The following is an 11,408-nucleotide window of genomic DNA, read 5'->3' as shown; positions in this document are numbered from 1 at the left end:
CCCTCTCCTCTCCCCTGCACATCTCTCCACACCTCACATCTAAAGTCACTTTACCTTCAGTTGTTATTTTTAAAAACCATAACCTCATTGCGTGACCTTTACGTTACCTTTATGTTTTACAGCGTGCTCCTGTGACAGATGGTCTTTGACTTTAACTCATGGTTTTTAAATGTTTTATTGTTTACAAAACTAACGTGCCTTATTGTTGGATGTGGGACTAATGATTCAGAATATTATCAGCTGAAGAAGACAGGCTTGTACTTCAACTTGTCCAGCTTCTCAAATAATGCATCTAACTTCGGTTTCACTCGCGTATGAGCATTAGGACTGTTCTCATGTGTTTCTGTTGATACATCGGGTTGTAGGCACGATTCCATTGACACACTCTCATCAATAATCTCCTTTAGCTTTTTCGCTGAGTGAAAATCAATGTCTTTCACCTGCACAAAAGGAACTGTGGATGTAAACTTGGGAGGAAGCCATGAACATGGCAACTCCGTGGGGCGATGTCTGCCTTTACTCAGTGATTCATTTCAAGGTAAAATAAAACACTGGCTACATGGGAACAGCTCTCAGCACGGCAGCCAAACAGTCACTGCTGGTCCTGAATGAGCTGGAAGCGGCTTCATCCAGACACAGCAGAGTGTACATAGAAATCCATTCATAGATATGAGTTATGGATCTGTCCACGTGCTTCAGTCCGTGTCTCTGAATATGGGCTAGTTGTTTTAATGATTCTCACCGCGTAAGATACACCTACAAGATGCACCTACAAGATGCACCTACAAGATACACCTGCAAGACACACCTACAAGACACACCTACAAGACGCACCTACAAGACGCACCTACAAGATGCACCTACAAGATACACCTACAAGATGCACCTACAAGATGCACCTACAAGATACACCTACAAGATGCACCTACAAGATGCACCTACAAGATACACCTACAAGATGCACCTACAAAATACACCTACAAGATGCACCTACAAGACACACCTACAAGATGCACCTACAAGATGCACCTACAAAATACACCTACAAGATGCACCTACAAGACACACCTACAAGACGCACCTACAAGACGCACCTACAAGATGCACCTACAAGATACACCTACAAGATGCACCTACAAGATGCACCTACAAGATACACCTACAAGATGCACCTACAAGATGCACCTACAAGATACACCTACAAGATGCACCTACAAAATACACCTACAAGATGCACCTACAAGACACACCTACAAGATGCACCTACAAGATGCACCTACAAGATACACCTGCAAGATACACCTACAAGATGCACCTACAAGATACACCTGCAAGATACACCTACAAGACACACCTACAAGACGCACCTACAAGACGCACCTACAAGATGCACCTACAAGATACACCTACAAGATGCACCTACAAGATACACCTACAAGACACACCTACAAGATGCACCTACAAGATGCACCTACAAGATACACCTACAAGATGCACCTACAAGATACACCTACAAGACACACCTACAAGATGCACCTACAAGATACATCTACAAGATACACCTGCAAGATACACCTGCAAGATGCACCTGCAAGATACACCTACAAAATACACCTACAAGACGCACCTACAAAATACACCTGCAAGACACACCTACAAGATGCACCTACAAGATACACCTACAAGATGCACCTACAAAATACACCTACAAGATGCACCTGCAAGATACACCTGCAAGATACACCTGCAAGATACATCTACAAGATGCACCTACAAGATACACCTGCAAGATACACCTGCAAGATACATCTACAAGATACACCTGCAAGATACACCTGCAAGATGCACCTGCAAGATACACCTGCAAGATACACCTACAAAATACACCTGCAAGACACACCTACAAGATGCACCTACAAGATACACCTACAAAATACACCTACAAGACGCACCTACAAAATACACCTGCAAGACACACCTACAAGATGCACCTACAAGATACACCTACAAGATGCACCTACAAAATACACCTACAAGACGCACCTCCACAGATTTGAAGACTGAAAGGTGCAGCACGTGGACACGCTCTGACCTTTGGATGAAAGTCTGCTACATGTTTAGTTTGTTTGCTGCTGTTAAATAAAAGATGATAAATAAACATTTTAATCGTTCAACAGTTTGACAAAACAATCTCACCTCGAGGTCGATCTGCTAGTTGTTGTTCTGGAGCTCAGCAACACGTCTTCATGGTTTCAACCAGACTCAGAACATGTAAAGGTACACAATGTACACAACATACACAGTGTACACACTCATGCAGCGCATCAGAGGCAAATTCATTTAATTATTTATTTCAAGGAACTTTGCTTCATACAAAATATTTAATGTAGAAACAACTGCAGAATTCAAAGTCTGGCCAAGAAACATCAAGCAGACAAACATTTCACTGATCCCAAGACCCGAATAAAAGAACTGTAAACAATGCTCAATACTGTTTTAATCCCACAGTTTATATCAAATATTAAAAATCAACAACAAAACAACACACGTATCTAAAAGTACTAAGTTTTCTACATGCACATACACAGTCGAACATGCACACGTTTGTATTTCTTCTGTAAAAGTCACGTCTGCTCTGCTTCTCACCAAAAGACATGAAGCAACTGCATTGCTCCCGTTTGGTTGCCGGTTGCTCCAGACGCGTTTCTTTGACTTAATACAGAGGCCGCAGGGTTAAAGAAGGTACAAATAGTTTGAGTTTTTGTTTTTTACATAGTTTGACTTCATTTTTTTGACTTCATTTTTTAAATGAGAAATACATCTGCAAAAGAATAAGTTCCTGTCTGTGAGATAAATAATCACGTTGACAGGTCGGTCTACAAAAAGTCTTTTCTTGTAACCTGCAGGACGGACCGTCCCGCTCTGGACCATGTGACCTTCACGTCACGCATGCAAATACAACAGTTGATCCTCAGCGCCCCGAATGCCTTCGCACATTGTGCTTCCCTTTTTTCATGTGCTTTTCTGTTTGCATGGTTTTTAAGTAGCATTTTCTATAAAACATTTGGTCAAAATCATGCTGAGAGACTCTGGAGAGACTCTGAGGAGACTGAAAAGACTCTGGAAAGACTCTGAAGAGACTAAAAAGACTCTGGAAAGACTCTGAAGAGACTAAAAAGACTCTGGAAAGACTCTGAAGAGACTAAAAAGACTCTGGAAAGACTCTGAAGAGACTAAAAAGACTCTGGAAAGACTCTGGAAAGACTCTGGAGAGACTCTGGAGAGACTAAAAAGACTCTGGAAAGACTCTGGAAAGACTCTGGAGAGACTGAAAAGACTCTGAAGAGACTCTGGAAAGACTCTGGAGAGACTAAAAAGACTCTGGAAAGAGTCTGAAGAGACTCTGGAAAGACTCTGAAGAGACTCTGAAGAGACTCTGGAGAGACTCTGGAGAGACTGAAAAGACTCTGGAGAGACTGAAAAGACTCTGGAAAGACTCTGAAGAGACTCTGGAGAGAGTCTGGAGAGACTCTGAAGAGACTCTGAAGAGACTCTGGAAAGACTCTGAAGAGACTCTGGAGACTCTGGAGACTCTGGAGAGACTCTGAAGAGACTCTGAAGAGACTCTGAAGAGACTCTGGAGAGACTCTGAAGAGACTCTGGAGACTCTGGAGACTCTGGAGAGACTCTGAAGAGACTCTGAAGAGACTCTGGAAAGACTCTGAAGAGACTCTGGAAAGACTCTGAAGAGACTCTGGAAAGACTCTGAAGAGACTCTGGAGAGACTCTGAAAAGACTCTGAAGAGACTCTGAAAAGACTCTGAAGAGACTCTGGAGACTCTGGAGACTCTGGAGAGACTCTGGAGAGAGTCTGGAGAGACTCTGAAGAGACTCTGAAGAGACTCTGGAAAGACTCTGAAGAGACTCTGAAGAGACTCTGAAGAGACTCTGGAGAGACTCTGGAGACTCTGGAGACTCTGGAGAGACTCTGGAGAGACTCTGAAGAGACTCTGGAAAGACTCTGAAGAGACTCTGGAGAGACTCTGAAAAGACTCTGAAGAGACTCTGGAGACTCTGGAGACTCTGGAGAGACTCTGGAGAGAGTCTGGAGAGACTCTGAAGAGACTCTGAAGACACTCTGGAAAGACTCTGAAGAGACTCTGAAGAGACTCTGGAGAGACTCTGGAGACTCTGGAGACTCTGGAGAGACTCTGGAGAGACTCTGGAGACTCTGGAGAGACTCTGGAGAGACTCTGGAGAGACTCTGGAGACTCTGGAGAGACTCTGGAGACTCTGGAGAGAGCAGCATGTGGAGCTACAGGATGTGGAGCGACTGTGGTGAGAGAGGTTGAGCTCAAGCGAGGACCCGGCACCTCGTAGAGTAGAAGCATTTCCTGTGGCACCTCTCAGGCTACGAGTTGCCACTACGAGAGTTGCCACAGGAAAGGCCTGCAGGAGGAGCCGGTGCCAGGATGTGAGCTCGCTCCCACTTCAGTGGAGAACAGGGTCGACCTTTACTCAGAGGATCGGTTGTTCCATCCCCAAATCCTCTCGCCCATGTGGACGTGTCACTGGGCAAGACACCTCACCCAACATGTGTGTGTGTGTGTGTGTGTGTGAATGTGTGAATGTTAGCTACTCCTGATGGGCCGGTGGCTCCTCCCATCAGTGTGTGAACGGGTGAATGATGAAGTGGTGTGAAAGCTCTTTGAGTGGTCGGAAGACAAGTTCAGGTGCGTTCAGCATGGAGTGTTTGTTCCTGTGCTCTCCTGCTTCGCACTGCGACCTCTGAGCGATCAGCTGCTGCTCCAGTCCGTCCTGGTGGTGCAGACTGCTGCGGTGTAGAAGAACAGCAGGAGGTCCACACGGCACTAAAGACACGTTGAATATAACACATATTGTTCATAAGTCCGGCTACAGTCAGCAGGTTCTGGTCCATTTGAAGGAAACATGGTGTCTCAGTCCGTCAGATCCTCTTCTGACCTTCGTCCCACATGGATCACAGCCCAGGTGTTGTTTGTGAGCTCATCATCATGCTGTGCTCCTGCTGCCAAACTCCACGGTACAAGAGCTGCTGGGAATATACCTGCATGATAAACGACATCTATTTTTTGCCAGTTCTCCATGAGTTAAAACCATGAAACAACAACCTGGACGCATAAAAACAAAATGTACCCACAAGGGCTGATGCTTAGTGCTACATCTGATACACATCACAGACAGAAGAGCTCTGCTGCTTGAAGGTTAAATCACAGTGAACACACCTTCACGCCAGCGCTGACCAACACACTGTGCAGCCACACACACGCTGAACATGCACAATGTGTTACTGGCTTTAACACAACTGACTGATATTTGTATGCAGGTTACATAGTTGATCAATTCTGGCATAGTGTTTTCATCATGGTGATTATTGTTCATAAAAACAAGACAGATCCTTTCCATTGCTGTCTGGTAAGAGTCCTCTGCTACTAGTAATACTTGCATATATGAGCTACATACGGAATGAACCAGACTTCTACTCCAGTGGATTAGAAAACAGTTGACGTTGCACCTTTTCTACAGTATATATCTAAAAGGATAGGCACTTTGTCTTAAAACATCCCAAAACGTCTGTAAGAAACATTACAGCAGCTCACAAAAAACACATCTTTGTTTTTTGTGTCATATCAAAAATGCACAGGATGGAAAGAGAACATGGAGGAGGAAAGTCTTCTAGAAAGGAGTCGGGTACTTTCCTTCTCTGCATGCTTCTCTCTTGCAAACAGCTGGAACAGGAACAACATTCATCTGCTCCATACAAAGGGAGCGTCATCGGGATCAGGCGTTGTAACGGAAGGACAGAGTCCTCCATTGAAGAACAATACAGATGTTCATACAGTGGCACGTCTCAGAGGTTGTAATACATCATTTCACTGAACTATTGACCCATTTATGTGTCCTATTTGTACCCCGTTCTGTTAGAACCAGCACACTGACTGAAGCACCAGGAGCTTCACTTCCAGCTGAAACAGGCGTGTTGTACTGTGTGTTGTATGTTGTGCTCTCGGCTGGATTCATTAATAATGTTAACCAGCTGAGACAGAGCACAACGCACATTGAGTATATATATATATATATATATATATATATATATATATATATATATATATATATATATACAGTATAAATTCTAGCCTTTAAAGAGTTAGAAGGTAACGTTAAAGCTGCACTAATCATCAACTCTGCGCGTGTCCTTAAGGAGTGTTTGAGCATCTTTCAGCTACAGTTTGTGTTTGTTTGACAAGATGTGGTCACCACCCAGCAGCAGGCTGTGAGCTCAGCGGAGCAGTGAGCAGGAAGAAGACAGACCAAAGCTACGAAGAGACTCCTGCACTGCTTCAACGTTTGGGCAGAGCAGGTCAAAGCAGCTGCCGCCTCATGGAGGATGAAGGAAAGAGACGTCAGCGCTCTGGCTCTCTGTGCCGACATGAGACTATGGAGCGTGACAGGAGGCACAGCCTGCTGCTGACCTCATTCACATCACAGCAGGCAGTCAGAGGTGAAAAGACTCTTGCTTCATGTGATGGGCTGCTGGGACAGGGACTAGCATTGTGAGCTAGCGCCTGGCGGTGAAAAGTTTATAATACTTTGATGTGAACCTCTTGGTGGGATCTCGGCCTGAAGCTGATGGACTTCATACGTCATGTCGCTTGAACAGATTGGTGTGCTACCTCAGAATAGCAGACACTAAACTACTAATGCAGCTTTAAGTTTAAATAAATGCTGTTGGTAAAATGAAGCCACCGGTTAGAAGCACATCTCCCTGAAGAAGAGCCTCCTGTGTTGCTTTAACATGAAGGAAGCTTCACTGACCTGAGGAGAGACCGCTACGTGGATCTGACTCTGGATTCCTCTGGTGCAGACACACATCTTCATCACACTGTCTATCCTCCCTACAACAGCCCGTCCTCTTCCTGCGTACCGTTGTGTCATGTGATGCTGCTTGAGGGTGAATATGGTCAACACACACTGAAGCCAAAGCTCATCCAGGAAACTACTGTAAGACAAATGTTATTATATATTGTATGGAAGTCATCTGTTCAGAATGCTACGTGCCGCTAAAGATGTTTAAATATTCCCACTTCCAGCCCTCTCCCTGTTGTCCCTGAAGGCCTCAGTCAGGGTTGAGAACACAGCATGAACACGCCGTGAACTAAAACCTTCAGGTGATGATAAAACTCATCACAGCTCCTCAGAAATGCATAAAAGGTTGGTTAAAGCCATGCTAGCACCACTCCTCCTCCTCCTCCTCCGCCTCCTGGTAGAACCTGTGAGCCGTGACGCCAGAGCCCGGGCTGGCGCTCCCCCCTAAGCGGACGTGGTACCCGTTGGGCACCCCGAGGTGCTGCAGGGGTCCCACCATGCGGGGCAGTGCGGTCCGAGATGAGCGGCCGGCGCCGGGCGTCGGTGACCCCGCATCCTGGAAGACGTCCAGCTGCTCCCTGAGGCTGCCGGACAGGCCGCCCAGAGCATCGCCGCCGCCGCCGGAGCCGCTGCCGAGGAAGGGCTCGGAGCTGATGCGGGTGACGGGGCAGGGGAGGCGGCGGGCGCCGTGCCGGAGGGCGCCGTGCTCCGACACGCCGCGGCTCAGCCGGACAGGACTCACAGAGGCCCGGCGGCCGGGCGCGCAGCGCGCGGGGGGCGAGTCCTCGGTCTTGTAGGCCACCCCGGGCCGCGGGGTGGGCGGGGTCTGGGGGAGCTGCCGGCGCCCGCGGCCCGGCGTGCTCGAAGGGGAACGCGGTGCCGCCGGGCTGCCTCTAACCCAACCACTGCCCTGCATGAAAATGGGACAAGCAATTTGAAACGATGAGGGAACGATGTAAGAAAGGAAAGGAAGAAGGAAGGGGAGAGAAGGAGGAAAGGAAAGACACCAACATGTAACATGGAAGAAGACAGAGTGAAAGAACAAGCACTAATGGAGAGACAACGACACACACAATGGATGAGAACAATGGAGAGAGAAATTGGGGAAAGAAGTGAAAGGCCATGAGAGGCTGCACACTGCAGACAGAGGAGATACTGTACGTCACATATAGACATAGACATCAGAGTACTAGCACGACCAGAGTACTAGCACTATCAGAGTACTAGCACTATCAGAGTACTAGCACGATCAGAGTACTAGCACGATCAGAGTACTAGCACTATCAGAGTACTAGCACTATCAGAGTACTAGCCCTGTCAGAGTACTAGCACTATCAGAGTACTAGCACTATCAGAGTACTAGCACTATCAGAGTACTAGCCCTGTCAGAGTACTAGCACGATCAGAGTACTAGCACTATCAGAGTACTAGCACTATCAGAATACTAGCACTATCAGAGTACTAGCACGATCAGAGTACTAGCACGATCAGAGTACTAGCACTATCAGAGTACTAGCACTATCAGAGTACTAGCCCTGTCAGAGTACTAGCACGATCAGAGTACTAGCACTATCAGAGTACTAGCACTATCAGAGTACTAGACCTGTCAGAGTACTAGCACGATCAGAGTACTAGCACTATCAGAATACTAGCACTATCAGAGTACTAGCACTATCAGAGTACTAGCACTATCAGAGTACTAGCACTATCAGAGTACTAGCACTATCAGAATACTAGCACTATCAGAGTACTAGCACTATCAGAGTACTAGCACTATCAGAGTACTAGCACTATCAGAATACTAGCACTATCAGAGTACTAGCACTATCAGAGTACTAGCACTATCAGAGTACTAGCACTATCAGAGTACTAGCACTATCAGAGTACTTCCCTGTCAGAAGTTTGATCTGGAATAAGTTTTCTAGATGATCGAGAACACTTTTCAAAGATAGTGAACACTGTGAGATGAACTCCAGACTCATGTCCCTGTTCCTTCACCTGGTCCCTTCACCTGGTTCCTTCACCTGGTCCCTGCACCTGGTCCCTTCACCTGGTCCCTTCACCTGGTCCCTTCGCCTGGTTCCTGCACCTGGTCCCTGCACCTGGTCCCTTCACCTGGTTCATAAACCTGGTCCCTTCACCTGGTTCCTTCACCTGGTCCCTTCACTTGGCCCCTTCACCTGGTTCATAAACCTGGTTCATAAACCTGGTCCCTTCACCTGTTCCCTTCACCTGGTCCCTTCGCCTGTTCCCTTCACCTGTTCCTTTCACCTGGTCCCTTCACCTGGTTCATAAACCTGGTCCCTTCACCTGGTCCCTTCACCTGGTCCCTCCACCTGGTCCCTGCACCTGGTCCCTGCACCTGGTCCCTTCACATGGTTCATAAACCTGATTCCTTCACCTGGTTCCTTCACCTGGTCCCTTCACCTGGTTCATACACCTGGTTCATAAACCTGGTCCCTTCACCTGTTCCCTTCACCTGGTCCCTTCGCCTGTTCCCTTCACCTGTTCCTTTCACCTGGTCCCTTCACCTGGTTCATAAACCTGGTCCCTTCACCTGGTTCCTTCACCTGGTCCCTTCACCTGGTTCATAAACCTGGTCCCTTCACCTGGTTCCTTCACCTGGTCCCTTCACCTGGTTCATAAACCTGGTCCCTTCACCTGGTTCCTTCACCTGGTCCCTTCACCTGGTTCATAAACCTGGTCCCTTCACCTGTTCCCTTCACCTGGTCCCTTCGCCTGTTCCCTTCACCTGTTCCTTTCACCTGGTCCCTTCACCTGGTTCTTAAACCTGGTCCCCTCACTTGGTCCCTTCACCTGGTCCCTCCACCTGGTCCCTTCGCCTGTTCCCTTCACCTGGTCCCTTCACCTGGTCCCTCCACCTGTTCCCTCCACCTGGTCCCTTCACCTGGTCCCTTCACCTGGTTCCTTCACCTGGTCCCTCCACCTGTTCCCTTCACCTGGTCCCTCCACCTGGTCCCTTCACCTGGTCCCTTCACCTGGTTCCTTCGCCTGTTCCCTTCACCTGGTCCCTTCACCTGGTCCCTTCACCTGGTTCCTTCACCTGGTTCCTTCACCTGGTCCCTTCACCTGGTCCCTTCACCTGGTCCCTCCACCTGGTCCCTCCACCTGGTTCCTTCACCTGGTCCCTCCACCTGGTCCCTTCGCCTGGTCCCTCCACCTGGTCCCTTCACCTGGTCCCTTCACCTGGTGCCTTCGCCTGTTCCCTTCACCTGGTCCCTTCACCTGGTCCCTCCACCTGGTCCCTTCACCTGGTTCCTTCACCTGGTTCCTTCACCTGTTCCCTTCACCTGGTCCCTTCACCTGGTCCCTCCACCTGGTCCCTTCACCTGGTTCCTTCACCTGGTCCCTTCACCTGTTCCCTTCACCTGGTCCCTTCACCTGGTTAAAGTCAGTCCCTGCCTCCAGGCCCTCCCACCTGCTTGCTGGTGTCCTGGCCCTCGCTGGGGGAGGCGGCACAGCTGGCGGTGGCAGACTTGGCGTGGCAGTGTTCCCGGCTGCAGTAGCGGTCGCAGGAGTAGTAGCGCTGCTTCTCGGCTGAGGAATGGTGCTTCCTGTCGTGGGAACGTCCGCGGTCCTGGCCTCGCTCCCTGGAGGCGGCCGGGTCGGACGCCGGCTCTCCTGCTGCGCCTGCCAGGAGGGAACAAAGGACACGTTCATTATGCACAGCTTCTGTTTTAAAAAGCTCTGCACGGTGTGTGTGTGTGTGTGTGTGTGTGTGTGTGTGTGTGTGTGTGTGTGTGTGTGTGACTCACCAGCAGAGCTGGGCTGTCCCCCCAGAGGTGTGTCCAGAGACCTCTGCCTCTTCTCTCGGTCTCGGTCTCTGTCTCGGCGGTGGTGGCAGCGGTGGTGGTGGTGGTGATGGTGGTGGTGGCGGTGGTGGTGGGGCCGGTCCTGGTTGGGCTTCTCCAGGGTGTAGTCCCTCAGGTTGACCTCCTGGGGTCGCTGTGGGGCCACAGTGGAGGCTGAGCGCTTCATTGGACTGGCGTCAGGAGCAGTCTGAGGGGGGAGAGGCATCATATGTGACATGAAGAGAGTCACCCTTCATGTCCAGCTTCACACCACGACCACCATGACTACGATGATCACCACGACCACCATGAATATGATGATTACCATGACCACCACGACCACGATGACCACCATGACCACCACGACCACCATGACTACGATGATCACCACGACCACCATGAATATGATGATTACCACGACCACCATGAATATGATGATTACCATGACCACCACGACCACGATGACCACCATGACCACCACGACCACCATGACTACGATGATCACCACGACCACCATGAATATGATGATTACCATGACCACCACGACCACCATGACTACGATGATCACCACGACCACTATGAATATGATGATCACCATGACCACCATGACTACGATGACCACCATGAATATGATGACCACCATGAATATGATGACCACCATGACCACCATGACCACGATGACCACCATGA

At 48.9% G+C, this 11,408-nt stretch overlaps 1 protein-coding gene across 15 annotated transcripts in view; it reads right to left on the bottom strand.

Moving 5' to 3' along the window:
* Nucleotides 1-4,294: 4,294 nt before the first annotated feature.
* The window catches only part of cacna1ba (calcium channel, voltage-dependent, N type, alpha 1B subunit, a), a 94,717-nt gene continuing 87,603 nt past the window's right edge, over nucleotides 4,295-11,408 (bottom strand). For 7 of the 15 annotated variants that reach the window (XM_068598850.1, XM_068598848.1, XM_068598847.1 and 4 more), the window contains 3 exons: nucleotides 10,683-10,926; nucleotides 10,346-10,557; nucleotides 6,185-7,954 (listed from right to left, as the gene is read on the bottom strand). In XM_068598850.1, the coding sequence (XP_068454951.1) occupies nucleotides 7,268-7,954; nucleotides 10,346-10,557; nucleotides 10,683-10,926 (1,143 nt within the window). In that variant the 3' untranslated portion in view covers nucleotides 6,185-7,267. Of the gene's footprint in view, nucleotides 5,087-6,184; nucleotides 7,955-10,345; nucleotides 10,558-10,682; nucleotides 10,927-11,408 lie in introns of those variants that run through there. The other 8 variants (XM_068598862.1, XM_068598849.1, XM_068598859.1 and 5 more) reach the window with 4 other exon arrangements.

The sequence above is a fragment of the Clinocottus analis genome, unplaced genomic scaffold, assembly GCF_023055335.1.
Source record: "Clinocottus analis isolate CAN_PGR_092001 unplaced genomic scaffold, fCliAna1.0.p SCAF_41, whole genome shotgun sequence".
NCBI lineage: Eukaryota > Metazoa > Chordata > Actinopteri > Perciformes > Cottidae > Clinocottus > Clinocottus analis.
The sequence above is the reverse complement of the archived record's forward strand: the minus strand, read 5'-3'. Positions and strand labels throughout refer to the sequence as shown.